Source organism: Lithobates pipiens, unplaced genomic scaffold (genome assembly GCF_037356315.1).
Source record: "Lithobates pipiens isolate NorthernLeopardFrog02 unplaced genomic scaffold, aLitPip1_a1.2 Scaffold_13, whole genome shotgun sequence".
Classification (NCBI taxonomy): domain Eukaryota; kingdom Metazoa; phylum Chordata; class Amphibia; order Anura; family Ranidae; genus Lithobates; species Lithobates pipiens.
This window is the reverse complement of record NW_027507718.1, coordinates 439,090,811-439,111,219: the sequence shown is the minus strand read 5'-3', so window position 1 is coordinate 439,111,219 and position 20,409 is coordinate 439,090,811. Positions and strand designations below refer to the sequence as shown.

General features: G+C 44.2%; 1 protein-coding gene across 4 annotated transcripts in view; it reads right to left on the bottom strand.

Moving 5' to 3' along the window:
* The window catches only part of CCDC149 (coiled-coil domain containing 149), a 145,225-nt gene that overhangs the window by 58,273 nt on the left and 66,543 nt on the right, over positions 1-20,409 (bottom strand). For all 4 annotated transcript variants that reach the window (XM_077477692.1, XM_077477694.1, XM_077477693.1 and 1 more), the window contains exon 6: positions 14,236-14,408. In XM_077477692.1, the coding sequence (XP_077333818.1) occupies positions 14,236-14,408 (173 nt within the window). The remainder of the gene's footprint in view (positions 1-14,235; positions 14,409-20,409) is intronic.

The window sequence follows — 20,409 nt, the reverse complement described above, 5'->3', positions numbered from 1 at the left end:
TTCTCTTTAAACAGTTGATGGATTAAATGACCAAACAGCACAAATTACAACTTTGTTTACGTAGAGGAGTTTTTCAAGGAAACTGAGAAAATATGGGAAGTTGCCAGTCTTGACCTCTCTGCCTAAAAACGTATTTACCTTTGCTGTCATGCTGACCCAGTGATTTCAGTATTTTCTAGGTCAGCAACCATAAAGATGGTACTTAACCACTTGCTTACTGGGCACTTAAACCCCCCTCCTGCCCAGACCAATTTTCAGCTTTCAGCGCTGATGCACTTTGAATGACAATTGCGCGGGCATACAACACTGTACCCAAATGAAATTTTTATCATTTTTTTCCCACAAAGAGAGCTTTCTTTTGGTGGTATTTAATTACAGCTGTGAGTTTTATTTTTTGCTAAACAAACAAAAAAAGATGCAAAAAAAAAAAAAAAATCATGTTTAATAGTTTGTTAAAAAATTTTGCAAACAGGTAATTTTTCTCCTTCATTGAAGTGCGCTGATGAGGCGGCACCGATAGGCTGCACTGGTGGGCACTGTTAAGCTGCATTGGTGGGCACTGATAGGCATAGTTAAGGCGGCACCGATAGGCACAAATAAGGCAGTACTGATGGGCACAGATAAGGCGGCACTGATGGGCAAAGATGGGCACAGATAAGATCGCACGGATGGGTGGCACGGATGGGTGGCACTGATAGGTACCACTGATAGATGGGACTGATGGGCACTAATAGGTGGCTCTGATAGGTGGCACTGCTGGGCGGCACTGATGGGCACTGGTAGATGACACTGATGGGCACGGATATGTGGCAACGGGGTGCAGCACCGTTGTTGAGGCACATTGTGGGCACTGATGGGTGGTACTGTGGGCACTGCTGGGTGGCACTGACGGGGGGCACTTATTTTTTAATGAGGTGGCACTGGCAGGGGGCAGGTGGGCACTGGCAGGGCTGGCCGTGATCGGGACTGATGTCCCGATCACGGCCGCCGGTGATCGGCTTTTTTTTTTTCTCCTCGCGCTGTCAGCGTGAGGAGGAATAATAGCCGATTACCGGCTCCGTTGCATCACATGATCAGCTGTCATTGGTTGACAGCTGATCACATGGTAAGGGGTCGGGATCGACCCCTTGCTCAGGTCAGTGATCAGGTGAGTCTCAGACTCGCCGATCACAGAGCGCGCCGTGCGCGCCCCTCAGGGGGCGCGCAGGCCGCTCGTGCACGGGATGACGTCAATAGACGTAGTCCCGGCAAAGGAGGTCCGCGCTGTAGCCGTCATTTGGCTATAGCGCGGGTCTCTACTGGTTAAATTAGGAGTTCTGAGTTCACCCTGTCCTTCCTAACCTGCATGCCTTCCCAGGTCATTGACTGATAAAGTACAGGCAGTCCCAGAGTTACAAACTTCCCGACTTACATATAACTCATATTTACAAAGAGAAAGAACAGGAAGTGAGAGGAAATCTACCCCTAGGATGGGAAATTCACTCCTGTAAGAGTCATCATGGGGAAAAGGTGTCTCCACTGAAGCTTCAGCACCAATTCTTGTATCCACAAAAACCCAAAATTGAAATCTTCTGAAGAGAGGCACAGACAGCAAAACAAAAATGTTACAGGAGTGTGAACCTCCCATATGCGATTCAAAAAACACATTTTTAGCTGGAGTTGCACTTAAAAAATAACGTACCTGTTCCAACTTGCATACAAATTCAACTTAAAGTGGAACTTCACCCATAACAGCTTGATAAAAAATGATGTTCTGTAGCAAGGAACATACATTCCATATTAACAATTATGCTACCAAAATTAGTGTGTGCTGTAAAGTGTCTCCAGCATTGCTCCGGTTTCCTCTTGCTGGAGGCTGCCATTTTGCTGAAGCCCAGAGCCTTAACACTAAATCATAAAGCAGAATTAAACTAGGCAATGGGGGGGGGAAGGTCCAGAGGTAGAGATAGTCAGCATGGAACATATTCCAGAAGGTAGTATTGGGGGCATTAGTGGTAGGTTGACCAAAGCACATAAACCCAAGGTAAGTATAGTAGCAAGTCCTAGTTGCAATCTCGGAACACCCAATAAGAGGATAATATGCGACCGGTCTAAACCATGTGGCATGTTCACCAATGCCAGGAGCCTGGCGGACCAGATGGGTGAACTAGAGATACTGTTGTACAAGGAGGATTTGGATTTTGTGGGAATTTCAGAGACCTGGTTCAACAGCTCTCATGATTGGCTGGCAAACATTCAAGGGTACACCCTTCATTGCAAGGATAGAGAGGGTAAAAAAGGGGGAGGGTATGTCTATATATCAAGAATAACGTACAGGTGAATGTGAGAGATGACATCACTAAAGGGAGCTAGGGAGGAGGTGGAATCCTTATGGGTAGAGCTCCAAAGGGATGAAGCTAAGGGGAAAATAATACTGGGAGTATGCTATAGGCCCCCTAACCTGAGGGAGGAAGGGGAGACAGATCTCCTATCACAATTTGGATTAGCAGCAAGGATTGGAAGTGTTATTATAATGGGGAATTTTAACTATCCAGACTGGGCAGAGGGAACCATTCATTCATCTAAGGCTCGCCAGTTCCTAAATGTCTTGCAGGACAATTTTATGGGTCAGATGGTAGACGCACCAACTAGAAATTAAGCATTACTGGATCTACTGATTACCAACAATACAGACCTGATCACGGATGTGGAAATATGGGGCAATTTAGATAACAGCAATCACAGGTCAATTGGCTTCAGTATAAAATCACACAAATATGAAACATAAGGGGAATACAAAGACACTGAAATTCAAAAGAGCCAACTTACCTAAACTATGAGGCATGCTAAAAGGCATAAATTGGGATAAAATAAAAAAAAATAAAAGAGCATACTAAATAAGGGCAGTAGCCAATGCATCCCGTTGGGTAATAAAATTGAAAAGCGCAAACAAAAGTCCTGGATGGCTTAACTCCAATGTAAAAATGCATATAAAAGCAAAGGAGAAGGCCTTCAAAAAATACAAGGTTGAGGGATCATCATCAGCATTCAGACTTTATAAAGATTGCAACGAGAAATGTAAGGGTGCAATAAGGACGGCTAAGATAGAACATGAAAGACACATAGCGCAGGAGAGCAAAAAAAATCCCCAAAAATTCTTTAAGTATATAAACAGTAAAAAAGGGTGGACAGACCATATTGGCCCCAAAAAGAATGAGGAAGGACATCTGGTTACAAAGGATGGGGAGATGGCGAAGGTATTGAATTTATTCTTCTCCAGTAACCAAAACTGCAGTGTTTATCCTCATGACACATCATAGGAAGCACCTCCATGGTTAACAGAGGACAGAATTAAAATTAGACTTGGGAAACATAAAATTAATAAATCACTAAGACCAGATGGCTTGCACTGGAGGGTACTTGGGGAACTCAGTCAAGTAATTGCCAGACCATTGTTCCTCATTTTTACAGACAGTCTACTGACTGGAATGGTACCAGCTGTTTGGAGAAAAGCCAATGTAGCACCAATATTTAAAAAGGACCCAAAATACATCCCTGGGAATTATAGACCAGTTACCCTAACATCAAGTATGTAAACTCTTGGAGGGGATGATGAGGGAATATATACAAGATTTTAGTAATGAGAACGGTATCAGCATGGATTCATGAAGAATTGTTCTTGCCAAACCAATCTATTAACCTTCTATGAGGAGGTGAGTTGCCATCTAGATAAAGGAAGGCCCGTCTATGTAGTGTATCTGGGTTTTGCAAAAGCATTTCACACAGTTCCCCATGTACAAAATAAGGTCCGTTGGCATGGACCATAGGGTGAGTACATGGATTGAAAACTGGCGACAAGGGCGAGTTCAGAGGGTGGGGATAAATGGGGAGTACTCAGAATGGTCAGGGGTGGGTAGTGGGGTCCCCCAGGGTTCTGTGCTGGGACCAATCCTATTTAATTTGTTCATAAACGACCTGGAGGATGGGGTAAACAGTTCAATCTCTGTTTTTGCGGACGATACTAAGCTAAGCAGGGAAATAACTTTTCCGCAGGATGTGAAAACCTTGCAAAAAGATCTGAACAAATGAATGGGGTGGGCAACTACATGGCAAATGAGGTTCAATGTAAAAAAATGTAAAATAATGCATTTGGGTGGCAAAAATAGGAATGCAATCTATACACTGGGGGGGGGGACCTCGGGGGGAATCTAGGATGGAAAAGGACCTGGGGGTCCTAGTAGATGATAGGCTCAGCAATGGCATGCAATGTAAAGCTGCTGCTAACAAAGCAAAAAAGAATATTGGCATGCATTAAAAAGGGGATAACAGGCCCCAACGACTTCACTCCTAAGTTTTACAAACTTTTCGCCACCCTTCTCACACCCTTTCTAACTAGAATGTTCAACTCCTTGACAGAGGGATCTAAGTTCCCTCCACAAACACGTGAGGCCCACATCTGCCTCATCCCAAAACCAGACAAAGACACCTTTCTCTGTGTAAACTATCGGCCGATATCCTTGATTTGTGTCGATTTGAAAGTCTTTGCCAAAATCCTAGCCAATAGATTGCAACCATTGTTGCCCAGGATAATACACTTAGACCAGGTCGGCTTTGTGAGCGGCCGGGAGGCTAGGGACAATACTCTAAAGACCCTCCTTCTGACTAATTATGCCCGGTCCCATAATATTCCACTATGCAACAGTCGATGCGGAGAAGGCATTTGACCGGGTAGACTGGCAGTTCCTCCGATTATCCCTGCAACAAATGGGCTTGGGAGCTAATATGGTAGCGAGAATAATGTCCCTATACTCCTCTCCGTATGCTAGGATTAGACTGAATGGTTCATTATCTCCAGCCTTTTCTATCTCTAACGGGACACGTCAGGGGTGCCCATTGTCCCCCCTCCTCTATGTTCTAACTATGGAACACTTGGCTCTACGCAACAATCCTTCTATCCAAGGCATAACAGTCAGGCCCACTCATACTAAACTAGCCCTATTCGCAGATGATCTGCTCCTGTACGTGACTCACCCACGTACATCCTTACACTCAGTACTGCAGGAATTCCAAAAATTCGGAGCGGTTAGCAACTTCAAGGTTAATTATAGTAAATAAGAAATCCTTAACATATCCATGCCTAAGTCGGACATACGAAGACTCTCGACTACTTTCTCCTTCAAAACTGGTTCCTCTTGCATTAGGTATCTCCGAATCCAAATACCGGCGGACACGTCCCAGCTCTTTGCTCAGAATTTTGCCCCCCTACTCCTTAGGGCCCAGGCAGATCTAGCTACATATACGTCCAAACTGCTCTCATGGCTAGGTAGAGTGCATGCCTTGAAAATGTAAGTTCTTCCTCGTTTCCTGTATTTGTTTCAAACCGTTCCTATCCACGTACCTAATTCGTACTTTAAGAAATTACGCAAACTGCTCTCCAAATTTATTTGGAATGCTGCCCGCCCCAGAATACGGTATGAAACATTATCTCGTCCAAGGGTTCGGGGGGGGGGGGGGGGGCGGAGCCCCGGACGCCTCCCTGTACCATAAAGCAGCAGTGCTCACGCGCATACTAGATTGGTTCCACCACTCTTCCACCAAGCTTTGGGTTCAGTTGGAAAGTTATATGAACCCAATAGAACTCTCTGCCCTCCCATGGACCTTGCCCATGGCCCCGGGGGGGGGGGGGGTTTGGGGGGGGTCGGGCACCCTCAACGACCTTACTCGTCACACAATCCAGATTTGGGACCATATGCTGACCAATAGGGGCTTATCAAAATACATGGGGCCTATGACTCCCTTCTTTGGGACCCCGGCCTTTCCGCCAGCTATGGGTGTATCAAAATTCGGACCATGGCAAAGAGAAGACCATAGGAGACTTGCCCAAGTCCTTCGGGCAGATCCCACTTTAAGGACAGATACCCCTACCAGTCTGACCTCCCGACATCCCATGCAGTGGATGCAGAGACAACAGACCACCTCCTACATGCGGACTTTCCCATCCATTCCAGATATCCTTGCTGAACCAACAGGGTTTGAGGAACTGATCTTGCAGGCAGAACCTCCAACGCATGTGGCATTTCAACTTTACTCCCTCTTGCTCAATATTTCTTCCCCTGACCTCCCTCCGTTTACGGTGGCTTGGGAGACAGAACTACAACACCCCATCTCTCCTATTGACTGGCAAAAATGTTTTATCATGAGGCACAAACTATCCCTCACCACTAAGACCCAGGAAAAGGGATTTAAACTGGTAACGAGATGGTACAGATGCCCATCGACTGTACACCATTTCAACCCGGAAGTACCAGATACCTGCTGGCAGTGTCTTAGCTCCCGGGGAACCATGCTCCACATATGGTGGGAATGCCCTCCGGTACAAAGGTATTGGCAAAAGATATTCAAACTTTACTGCAAGCTGATGGCAACCTCTTTACACCCCTCACCTGAGGAGGCTCTCTTATCTATACTCCCTGGTACATTCAAATCCATCAAAAAAGATATTTTACGACACTTCCTGGCGGCGGCCAGGGTAGTGATTCCCCATCATTGGAGATAGACGGTCATGCCTTCCCTGGGGGACTGGGCTACGGAGGTGGACCGCATAAGGGACCTGGAACGTCTGTTGGCAGAGGAATGCGGTAAAAATGAACAGTTGAACTGAAGACGAAGGGTTCTTTAGCTTATATGCTTTATTTATTTTATTATATATATATATATATATATATATATATATATATATATTTTTTTTTTTTTCTTTCCCCCTTTTCTCCCAAACAAGGATTGTTATCATTAAAGGTTTCCTGGTAGGCTTTCTATACATGCTTTCAATCCTTTTATCTGTACCATGGACATGTTTTTGTTCAGACACATACGATGCATATTGTTGGTGTATCTTGTTATTGTTTGTAATGTTTAACTTCTCTTTCTCAACCTTTCTCCTGAATAAAATAAGATTTAATTAAAAAGGGGATAAACTCCACAGATAAAACAATAATTTTCCCGCTCTACAAGACTCTGGTCCGGCCGCACCTAGAGTATGTCCAGTTCTGGGCACCAGTCCTCAGGAAGGATGTACTGGAAATGGAGCGAGTAGAAAGAGGGGCAACAAAGCTAATAAGGGGCATGGAGGATATTAGTTATTATGAGGAAAGGTTGCAAGCACTGAACTTATTCTCTCTGGGGAAGAGACGCTTGAGAGGGGATATGATTTCAATATACAGTGGTGTGAAAAAGTGTTTGCCCCCTTCCTCATTTCCTGTTCCTTTGCATGTTTGTCACACTTAAGTGTTTCGGAACATCAAACCAATTTAAACAATAGTCAAGGACAACACAAGTAAACACTAAATGCAATTTGTAAATGAAGGTGTTTATTATTAAAGGTGAAAAAAAATCCAAACCATCATGGCCCTGTGTGAAAAAGTGATTGCCCCCCCCTTGTTAAAACATACTATAACTGTGGTTGTCCACACCTGAGTTCAATTTCTCTAGCCACACCCAGGCCTGATTATTGCCACACCTGTTCACAATCAAGGCATCACTTAAATAGGAGCTGCTTGACACAGTAAGGTCCACCAGAAGATCCTTAAAAGCTACACATCATGCCGAGACCCAAAGAAATTCAGGAACAATTGAGAAAGAAAGTAATTGAGATCTATCAGTCTGGAAAGGGTTATAAAGCCATTTCCAAAGCTTTGGGAATCCAGCGAACCACAGTGAGAGCCATTATTCACAAATGGCGAAGACATGGAACAGTGGTGAACCTTCCCAGGAGTGGCCGGCCGCCCAAAATTACCCCAAGAGCGCAGCGACGACTCATCCAAGAGGTCACAAAAGACCCCACAACAACGTCCAAGGAACTGCAAGCCTCACTTGCCTCAGTTAAGGTCAGCGTTCATGCCTCCACCATCAGGAAAAGACTGGGCAAAAATGGCCTGCATGGCAGAGTTCCAAGGAGAAAACCACTGCTGAGCAGAAAGAACATCAAAGCTCGTCTCAATTTCTCCACAACACATCTTGATGATCCCCAAGACTTTTGGGACAACATTCTGTGGACCGATGAGACAAAAGTGGAACTCTTTGGAAGGTGTGTGTCCAAGTATATCTGGCGTAGAAGGAACACTGCATTTCATAAAAAGAACATTATACCAACAGTAAAATATGGTGGTGGTAGTGTGATGGTCTGGGGCTGTTTTGCTGCTTCAAGACCTGGAAGACTTGCCGTGATAAAAGGAACTATGAATTCTGCTGTCTACCAAGAGATCCTGAAGGAGAATGTCCGACCATCTGTTTGTGTACTCAAGCTGAAACGAACTTGGGTTCTGCAGCAGGACAATGATCCTAAACACACCAGCAAGTCCACCACCGAATGGCTGAAGAAAAACAAAATGAAGACTTTGGAGTGGCCTAGCCAAAGTCCTGACCTGAATCCTATTGAGATGTTGTGGTATGACCTTAAAAAGGCCGTTCATGCTCGAAAACCCTCTAATGTAACTGAATTAGGACAATTCTGCAAAGATGAGTGGGCCAAAATTCCTCCAGGACGCTGTAAAAGTCTCATTGCACGTTATCGCAAACGCTTGGTTGCAGTTGTTGCTGCTAAGGGTGGCCCAACCAGTTATTAGGTTTAGGGGGCAATCACTTTTTCACACAGGGCCATGATGGTTTGGATTTTTTTTCACCTTTAATAATAAACACCTTCATTTACAAATTGCATTTTGTGTTTACTTGTGTTGTCCTTGACTATTGTTTAAATTGGTTTGATGTTCCGAAACACTTAAGTGTGACAAACATGCAAAGGAACAGGAAATGAGGAAGGGGGCAAACACTTTTTCACACCACTGTACAAATACCATACCGGTTACCCCACAATAGGGATAAAACTTTTTTGCAGAAGGAAGAACAAAAACTTGTGGCCACGCATTTAAATTAGAAGAAAAGTAGAGTGTTCTTTACTGTAAGAGAGCAAGGATGTGGAATTCCCTTCCACAGGTGGTGGTCTCAGCGGGGGGGGGCATTGATAGTTTCAAGAAACTATTAGATAAGCACCTGAATGACCACAACATACAGGGATATACAATGTAATACTGACATATAATAAAACAAATGGGTTGGACTTGATGTCTTTTTTCAACCTCACCTACTATGTAAACAGAAGCAGCTTCCTTCGCTGTAAAATAAGAGGGTTTAATTCCACTTTAAAGCAAATGCAAAGTCCCTTTTTTTTTTTTTTTTATAACATGTTATACTTACCTGCTCTGCGCAGTTGGATATGCACAGAGCAGCCCAGATCCTCCTCTTCTCTGCTCCCTCTTCTGTGCTCCTGGCCCCTCCCTCCCGTTAAGTGCCTCCACAGCAAGCAGCTTGCTTTGAAGGCACCCAAGCCAAGTCACAGCTCTAGCAGGACTTAATTTTCTGACTTAGGTTCTGTAGGTTTGTTCTTAAAGTGGAACTTATCTTATTTGTAACCCAGGAACTGCCCTGTGATGGATTCAGAAAAAGCCAGGTACCCTGAAGCTATCATTCAGGAATTTCATAAATTCTATACTAGATTGTATAATAAACCAGGACATTTCTCACATGCCAAGGAAGAAGCCTTCTTTCAGGAAGTTCCACTACCCCATCTTACAAACACCCACATAGAACTCATGGATAAAGAATATACAGAGACAGAAATCAAAATGGCCATAAAAACGATCAATCCCTCTAAATCTCCAGGCCTGGATGGCTTCTCGGGCCATTACTACAAGAATTACCAGGAAATTTTGCTCCCCCATCTGTGCTCCTATTTTAATGAACTAAGGGGCACAAAATCCTGACACATTAAAACACAGCATATATCCATATCATACCGAAACCAGGTAAAGACCTGGGAGACTGTTTTAATTATCGTCCAATATCCCTGATAAACGTTGACTTGAAAATTCTGACAAAAATACTCGCCTTTAGACTAAATTCCTGTCTTCCACAATACATCCACTTAGACCAGGCGGGATTTGTTCCTGGCCGCTAGGCGTCAGATCAGACCCGAAGAATTATTAACGTTGTTTCAGCTATTCAGTCCAACTGGGACAACAAGAGGCCTAGACAAGGAATGTTATTGTCACTAGATATTCATAAGACGTTGATTCCATTTCATGGGACTACTTGTTTAACGTTTTGACTAGATATGGATTTGGTGAACGCTTTCGGACTATCCTTCGGGCACTATATGACATGCCAACAGCGTCCCTAAGGCTGAAGGGTTATTCATCCCAATCCTTAAATATCTATAGAGGAACCCGACAGGGATGTCCCCTGTCCCCATTACTATCTGGTTTAGCAATGGAACCATTGGCCATTAAGATCCGGGCCTGCCCTGATATTAAGGGAATAGAATGTGGGGATAGGGAACATAAGTGTCTATTATTTGCCGATTATATACTGATGATCTTATAGTCCCCTATCACTTCCTTACCCAACCTATATTCAATATTGCACCCTTTCTCAGTCATCTCGGGGCTTAAAATCAATAAGAATAAATCAAAAGCGTTAAATATCTCCTTGCAGGAGTCGACCCAGAAAGCCCTTGAACAGTCACATCAATTTTGCTGGGAGTCGGTAGCGCTACCTTATCTAGGAATAAACTTGACCCCCTCCCTAGGTTCCTTATACTTACAGAACTTTCTGAATCTGTATAGATAACAACAGAGTTATCCAGATGGCAAGTCCATCCTCCATCGTGGTTCGGCAGACTACACTCAATAAAAATGAATATTCTCCCAAGAATTCTGTATCTGTTTCGTATATTACCATTGGCGCTCAATCGATCAGACTTGCTGACGTTTCAACGGAAACTACAATATATATGGGGTGACAAGAGTCCCAGGGTTAACAAACACATTCTATTCTCACCAAAACAGAAGGGAGGCCTAGGGCTTCCAGACCTGCAAAAATATTTTTATGCAGCACAATTGGCACAACTCACTAAATTTCACTCCCAACAACCTCCAACAATATGGATGGCGATGGAATCATACTCCTGCTACCAAAAAGCAATCTCGCTCATCGTGTGGCTACCAATGAAAGAAAGGCTGATAATTTTATGCCCGTCTCTCTCATTATCCTTGGAGATTTGGGACAGACTAACTAGGACCCAAAATTTTTAAATCGCCCCATAATCCACTAGCCCCTCTCCTGCAGAGAATTTACCCCGGGCCTCAACCCCCCCCCCCCCCCCGGCTTTTGAATGGTGGTCTAACAAGGGATTATTGTGGATAGCAGACCTTTGTGACAACAGGGTCATGCTATCCAAAAAAACATTAATAGATAAATATCAACTACCAGATGCAGAAATCTTTAGATATAACCAAATATCACATTTTATACAGACCCTATCACACAAAAGTGACCTTACAACTATGACACCTATGGAGAACATGTGCCGCCAGTATGATAAAATCCGAGGTCATATATCGGCTATATACACGATCTTGACTTCTGTTTCGACTAAACGGACATATATGACTCAATGGAAAAAGGTTATCCAGGAGAACTTAGAACTAGCAGAATGGCAATTGGTGGCACAGGCTGCTTCCAAGTCGCTGATCAATACTTCGATAATAGAAGGAAACTAGAAAAGGTGCTATTATGGTGGTACTTGGTAGCTACCAGATTGGCATCATCCAAATGCTTTCGGGGCTGTGGTCAGGAGGGAACAGTATTCCATATTGGGTGGCAATGCCTCAAAGTACAGAAATTATGGATCAGGATCTATAATTTTATTTACTCCCTTACCCAGATAAACTTGACCAAGTCCCCAAAGCAGGTGCTATTAGGCTGTAAGATAGAGGAAGCCTCTAAAAGTCAAAGACGGCTCCTTACGTTCATCTTTGTATCAGTTAAAATCACAATAGTGAAAAACTGGAAGTCAGCAGCAATACCATTTGACCAATTTAAATATAAGCTTTCATGGATAATGTTAAAGCGGGACTGTACTGGGGAAAAAAATATTAAAAGCCAGCAGCTATAAATACTACAGCTGCTGACTTTTAATAAATGGGCACTCACCTGTCCCGGGGTCCAGCGATGCCGGCAGCCGAGGCCGATCGTTCGCTCGGCTCTCGGCTGCTGCCGCCACCATTCTAGGTGAGGGAATCAGGAAGTGAAGCGAATCGGCTTCACTTCCCAGTTCCCTACTGCGAATGCGCGAGTCGCGTAGCTCAATAGGAATTGTCTGCGCTGTCTCTGGGACCCGCGTGTGTCCCAGCAGACAGCGCACAGGGACAAGAAGAGGCATAGACTCCCATGGGAGTCTATGCCCGGAAGTGGGTGTAAATACCTGTCTTTGACAGGTATCTCCACCCCCCTCCCCCCTGAAAGGTGCCAATTGTGACACCGGAGGGGGGGGGTTCCGATCAGCGGAAGTTCCACTTTAGGGTGGAACCCCGCTTTAAACGAGAGATTAACAGCAATTATACAGGATAAAATGAAACTATCTGAAAAAGTGTGGGATCCATGGATTGGTTATTTGACAAATGACCCCCGGACACTTTCTGACTAAGTCGTCTCTGAGGGGTAACAACACAGGGCATGGCGTAACCCCCCCCCCCCATCCCTTTTATCCTTCCCCCCTTCTCTCCACTTTACCTTATTCTTCTTTTACATTCTGAGATTCTGGTATTATTGGGTGGGGATGATCTCTCTGCGGTTGGGGGGATACCGTAAAGCCCTGAACACCAGTTGGGACGGTTGACGTTCCCTGGCGCAGAGGGACTCCCTGAGGCCCGTAGGATAAGATTGTGTTATGTAAACAGGTTGTGGCAAGAAGCCAAAATGGGTATCCAGTCGCATAACAGGCTTAAAGAAAGCCAAACCGGGTACCAAACTATGTAAAGGTTGAGGATAAAGAAACCAATATCCGGCCCCAGTTAATAAGGGGTGGGTGGCTCGTGGTTTCAATGTATGTTTCTTAACATATATCAGCTATGCTCTGTTGATTTCAATGCCAAATCTCTATTTTGTATTGCTGAAAAATGTAATAAAAATTATTGGAATACAGAAAAAGCCAGGTAACTAGTATAAGGAGGTTGGCAATGGTAGCCTACATATTTATCATAGTCCAGGCCTCCTAGCTAAACATGTAAAAAGTTTAAGAAACAAATACTAACTAAAAAAGGAAATAAAAGCTGTATCGCGTAAAAAAAAAAAAATTTCCAACAGCACATGTCTTGAGCAAAGTGACAGTGTCTCCTGATAGCTCACCTACCCAGCAAGGTATGCTTAGTGGTCCATGTTCCTTCCCTGCCGCTACCCCTACAGGATTCTAACTTGTGTCAAAATATCACTGCCTCGCCCACACTACACTTTTCAGGACTGGCAACTGGCTACTTGAGCCGGAACAAGGTCACATAGGGGAGGTCACATGTTCTCCATACTCCAAAGCCTCACTCTAGTAGAGCAACATAGTGTGGGCTTTGACAGAGTGAGTATACCTTGCTGGGGTGTGGGCTATCATGGCGCATGGAAATTTTAAAATAAGACTTTATCCTTCTCTCATTACGTATTTGCTGACCTGGAAAAAGCATATGCACATCAAGATTTGGGACACCGAATATGTAGTGAAGTAAATGACGAGGATAAAGCATATGCCTTCAAAAACCAAGACATCAATGATAGCTTCCAATAGTTTTACGATGACAGGTATCTTTTACAAGGCAGCTTGACTGAAAGATGCTAAGGAAGTTAGGGCCAAACTTAAGAAATACTATATATAAGCTATGCTGACTTCCTTCAGAAAATGATGGATGTCTGGCTGTCTGTTGGGTCAGTACTTTCTTAGTCATATTTGCAGCTAGTGAAGGTAAAAGAGAACTCCTGGTCAGCATACGTTTTACAATGCCTCAAAACTAGACTCGAGCTGTTACAAAAAGAGATTTGTCTTTAAATTAAAAAAACACAAAAAAAATAAAAAGTCAACTGAATGGGAATTGAGCACTTAATTAGGAAGTAGATAATGATGTGACTACAAGAGTAGAAAGAACAAAAACAAACCAGACATGTAATATATGTGGCTTAACAGCCCATTGCCTGCGACAACATTAACTCCCACAAAGCATATGTTGATATAAATGGAGCATATGGTCAGCCATACGATCTTAGTTCTGAGTTTTCATCTTCATGTTGCTGTCTCAACACTAAGACAAAACATTCATTTGCCTTAATCTCGCCTCATAATTCATGGCCCTGAATGTCGGAGACTCCAGAAACACACAGACCCACCTGTTCTCCATGCACAGTGCATCCACATCGATGATCCTTTTTTCATCCCCACCTAGAACATGGTTAAGCTCTTGGTTCAACCTGTCTGCTTTATCCTGAAAGAAGGAGCGTTCCTGCTTCACGTCTTGGAGCTCGTCCAGTGCAGCTCTGAGGTCGTGCTCCAGAGCTTCTATCTAGAAAAGGAATCCCGATTAGGCAAGCCAAAATTCTATAGAAGCAAGTGCAAAATGGCAAAGAATAACACTAAAAGAGGTTGCGTTATTCTTGCTGAAGAATTAATGTACCAAACTGCCTATCCCTAATAAAGGATTGTAACCAATGTCTATGGGACAGAAAATAATTGTAAAATTTGCAATTTCCTGTTACCAGAAATCTTCCAATGGCAACACTTTTCTCACTTTCATGCATCACAGGAAATATGACAAAGTTTCCCAATGGCACATCGCCAGCAAAAACACACACACTTTTTTTTAGATCGTTATAGAGTCATGTAAATTTCAATATGCAACTCAAAATCAGAGTAAATACTTAGCTTTGTTCCTGTTGGAGAGAGGCAATGGTCACTAAAATAGGAGGCAAGGGGGACACAGGCAGCAATAAAGGACTGTAAAAATCGGAATAAACACGCTATATATGCTGTGTAATGTGCTGTAGTAGCATTATCTGCATACAGTAAGCAGTGCTGCTATATTCCGGTAGCAGTACAGGTGAGGTGCAAATTGTGACATCATCTGCCTACCTCACCACCTTGGCCAGAGGAAGCCTTTTATTCATTGATAAAAAAACACAACCTTCTGTATTGTAACTGTACTGTCTGCTCTCATTTTGTAAAGCACTGCGCAAACTGTTGACGCTATATAAATCCTATAGAATCAAAGTGCAGTGCTAAAAATGAATACAGCGAATGATTGATCAGAATGAAAAAAACAGCATGTGAAACATAAAAGAACATCAATGCATGATTAGACATAAAGTGCAAAAGTGCATAGTGTTAAATTATTGAGTCTATTAAATTGTCTCTTTTCAAAGGAACTGTTAGGCCGCGTACACACGCGCGGACTGTTCGCCCAACTTTGTCCGCTGAACAGTGTTTGGGCGGACAGTCCGCTCGTGTGTGGGCTTTCAGCGGACAGTTTCAGCGGACAGTTGGACGGACAAGGTTTTTCGGAATTTCCGAGAAACTGTCCGCTGAAACCTTGTTTCAGCGAACAGCCCGCTCGTGTGTAGGCTTGTTCGTCAAACAAAGTTGCGCGCATGCTCAGAAAGGATTTTCACGCCGAAAGCTATAATGCAGTGTATAGGACGTCGTATTTTTCGTCCCGTCGTACGTGCTGTTCACGTCATCGCGCACGGTTTCAGCAAACTGTTCGTTCGTCGTGTGTGGGCATGTCCGTCCATGCTAATTTTGAGCGGACTGTTTGCTGAAACTGTTGGACGGACAAAGTTGGGCGAACAGTCCGCGCGTGTGTACGCGGCCTAAGGTGTCACAACGTGCATCAGACAGCTGGAAGCTAGCATCTCATGCAAAGGACATTCCACCAAAAATATGGTCTGTAGGTTTTTCCACAGTAATATCCCTCCACCAGTATATATTGCACTCACCAGAAGATGAATAACCCCTTCCCGCCAAGCATACACAGATGTGCGTACCCGGCTTCCGAGGGTTATACCAGGATGATGCCCGCACCGGTACCGTTTTTCACAGCGGGCGATTGGCTATCCAACCATAACACCAGATGCGGCTAAAAGCCGCTCGGCTGTTATGTCGGAGGAGCGGGAGGGGACGTCCCCCCCTCCCGCCGCCTCCTGCTGCTCTTACCGGTGCTCCCACCCAATCGGGAGCACCGATGCACGATAGGATGCCTCCGGCTGCTGGGCAGGGACTGGAATGAAGCCGTAAGCGGCTTCATTCCAGTCTCCTAATAGTAAACACGGAAGCGACATCATGAAGTCACTTCCCGCTTACTCGGCTGCCAATGGCGCCTGTTTTAAAAAAAATATACAGTATTCAGAATCGCCTTGTGACAGCAATAAAAGTGACCAAAATATATATATTTTTTTAAAACAATTTATTAATTAAAAAATAAATAAATAAATATATATATATATATATATATTTTTTTTTTTTTAACGTGCCTGCCGTCCCCGCGAGCTCGCGAAGCAAAGAAAACACATACGGAAGTCGCGCCCGCATATGTAAATGGTGTTCAAATCACACATGCGAGGTATCGCCACGATGGTCAGAGCGAGAGCAATAATTCTAGCACTAGACCTCCTCTGTAACTCTAACCTGGTAACCGTACAAAAAATTTAAAGCGTCGCCTATTGAGATTTTTAGGTACCGTAGTTTGTCGTCGTTGTTTGTCGTAGTTTGTCGAGTGCGTGCAGTTATAAAGTGTGACATGTTTGGTATCTATTTACTTGGCGTAACATTATCTTTCACATTATGCAAAAATATTGGGTTAATTTTACTGTTTCGTTTTTTTTTTAATTCATGAAAGTGTCCCTTTTCCCCAAAAGTTGTGTTTAAAACACCGCTGCGCAAATACCATGTGACATAAAATATTGCAACAATCGCCGTTTTATTCTCTAACCACTTGCTTACTGGGCACTTAAACACCCTTCCTGCCCAGACCAATTTTCAGCTTTCAGTGCTCTCACATTTTGAATGACAATTACTCAGTCATGCAACACTGTACCCAAATGAATTGTGTCCTTTTTTTTCCCACAAATAGAGCTTTCTTTTGGTGGTATTTGATCACCTCTGGGGTTTTTATTTTTTGCGCTATAAATGAAAAAAGACCGAAAATTTTGAAAAAAAACGCATATTTCTTTGTTACTGTGATAAAATTTTGCAAATTATAATTTTTTTTTTCATAAATTTTGGCCACAATTTATACTGCTACATATCTTTGGTAAAAATAACCCAAATTAGTGGATATTATTTGGTCTTTGTGAAAGTTAGAGAGTCTACAAGCTGTGGTGCGAATCGCACAAAATTGATCACACCTGATGTACTGGTGGCCTATCTCATTTCTTGCGACCCGAACAAGTCAGGAAAGTACAAATACCCCCCAAATGACCCCTTTTTTGAAAGTAGACATTCCAAGCTATTCACTAAGATGCATGGTGAGGTTTTTGATGTTGTCATCTTTTTCCCACAATTCTTTGCAAAATTAAGATTTTTTTTTTTTTTTCTCACAAAATTTTCAATGTAATAGGTTATTTCTCTCACATGGCATGTGAATACCACAAATGACACCCCAAAATACGTTCTGCTACTCCTGAGTATTACAATACCAAATGTGTGAGACTTTTACACAGTCTGGCCACATACAGAGGCCCAATATTGAAATAGCACCATCAGGTGTTCTAGGAGCATAAATTACAAATTTCATTTCTCAACCACCTATTACATTTTTGAAGGCCCTGGAGCACCAGAACAATGGAAATGCCCACAAAGTGACCCCATTTTGGAAAGCTAACACCCCAACGTATAATCTATGAGGCATAATGAGTCGTTTGAATGGTTCATTTTTTTTCCAGAAGTTTTGGGAAAATGTGGAAAAAAAATGAAAACGCATTTTTTTTACGCAAAGTTGTCCATTTATAAGATATTTCCAACACATAGCATGTACATAGCAAAAATGACACCCCAAAATACGTTCTACTACTCCTCCTGAGTATAACGATACCAAATGTGTGAGACTTTTACACAGCCTGGCCACATACAGAGGCCCAATATTGAAATAGCACCATCAGGCATTCTAGGAGCATAAATTACACATCTTATTTCTCAACCACCTATTACAGTTTTGAAGGCCCTGGAGCACCAGGACAATGGAAATGCCCACAAAGTGACCCCGCGTGGCACTGACGACACGTGGCACAGGCAGATGGCGCTGGAGGCAGATGGCGCTGGAGGCAGATGGGGCTGGAGGCAGATGGGGCTGGAGGCAGATGGGGCTGGCAGATGTCGCTGACAGATGGCACTGGGGCTGGCACTGGCAGATGGCACTGGCAGATGGTGCTGGCTATTTGCTCTGGCTAATTGCTCTGGCAAATGGGGCTGGCAGATGGCACTGGCAGGTGGCGCTGGCAGGTGGCACTGGCGCTGGCAGGTGGCACTGGCGGCACTGGGGCTGACGGATGGCACTGGCGCTGGCAGGTGGCACTGGCGCTGGCAGGTGGCACTGGCAGGTAGCACTGGCACTGGCGGCACTGGCACGTGGCACTGGCGGCACTGGGGCTGGCGGCACTGGCATGTGGCACTGGCAGGTGGCACTGGCGCTGGCAGGTGGCACTGGCAGGTGGCACTGGCGGCACTGGGGCTGACGGATGGCACTGGCGCTGGCAGGTGGCGCTGGCAGGTGGCACTGGTGGCACTGACGGCACTGGCAGATGGCACTGGGGCTAACAGATGGCACTGGCACTGGGGCTGACAGATGGCACTGGGGCTGACTTACAGATCGCTCTCCCTCCTCACACGCTGTCTCTGTGTGAGGATGGAGAGACACGGCAATGGGAGATGATCTCATATGTTTACATATGAGATCATCTCCCATTGGCAGCTGCGATCTGTATTTGCCTGTCCGGGAGACACGGCGAATACAAAACTTCCGCAATGCGCGCCCCCGGCGGCGCGCATTGCGGAAGTAAACACAAGGCCGTCCAGGGACGACCAGGCGAAGGAACCCGCCTGCTCTAAGGCCGTCATTCGGCTATAGGGCGGGCGGGAGGTGGCTAGAGTCTCTGCTAATATATATATATATATATATATATATATATATATATATATATATATATATATATATATATATATATATATAAAATGTTTGGGGGTTTTAACTTGTAAACACCAAATGGCAAAAATAGGCTTAGTCATGAAAGGGATAAAGCTGAGCCTTGTGTTATAAAACATGTAGACAGAGGTTGATCTCAGCCAGGTCTTGCACCAATAAACAGCATCCAGGTCAAAGTGAAGTAAACAGCAATGAATATGAGTATCCCTTCAGTGGGGTTAAACTGTGTAAAAAAAATGGCTGTGAAATGAATGGGGAGTGGCGTTACCCATAGACTTACTATGGGGCTTCCGTTGTCTGCTGTGTCCTCTGCACCCGCCTCCACAGCTAAGCCGCAGCCGACAGCTCAGTATGGGACTGAGTTGGATCAGCTTCAGAAAAGGTATGTATACTGATTTCTTCTTTACAGGGCTGATGGTCACAATCTTACACACCTCTGTTCCATTGCTCAGTTCCAGGAGCACTGCAATCTGTATTTTATCTGACAAAGCTCCACAAAAAGGTCAGAAATTATGATATGGGGTACAAGCAGAGTGACTTCATAGTGGCAGCAGGCAATCAATAAAAAGATCTAAATCCAGCACCTTGCATCTACTTCTACTAATCTACTATCTTGTTCTGAAATCCGTGAACTAGGACTTCCCTGCACACTTCAGTAAAAGATCCCAGAAGCAGAGTGGTGTTTCCGGGCAGTAGAATAGGTAAAACCAGGGACATTCCACAAATGTGAATCTGATGGGAAGCCCATAATAATGGACATCATTGTGTACATTTACTACAAAGACATCCATGATCTAACATTAACTTATTTAGCCTGGTAAAGAAGAAATTAGTATACATACTTTTTCTGAACCTGATCCGAACCCACGCTGAGCTGTCAGCTGCAACTTCACTGTGGAGGCGGGTGCACATTCATTTCACAGCCGTTTTTTTACAAAGTTTAACCCCAATGAAGGGGTACATGGATTCATTGTGGCTTACTTCCACCTGGATGCTGTTCATTGATGCAAGACCTGATTGAAATCAACCACTGTCTACGTGTTTTATAACACAATGCTCATCTTTATTCATCTTATGGTGAGTGCATTATATACTGGTGGAGGGATATCACAGTGGAGAACCTACAGACCATATTTTTGGTGGAATGCCCTCTGCATTAGAGGCTAGCTTCCAGCTGATGTCCGATACAGGTTGTGACACCTTAGGCCCCTTCCCCACGGGGTGGATCCATTTAGTGGAGTCAGCCAGCTCAGCAGGAGATCGCTCCGTTGAGTTCTGCTGAGCCAGCGGGTGACAGATCAGTCTCTGCTCACTGAGCAGGGATGGGCCTGTCAGAGCCCTGCTGATTCCTATGGGGAGATGGGGCGAAAAC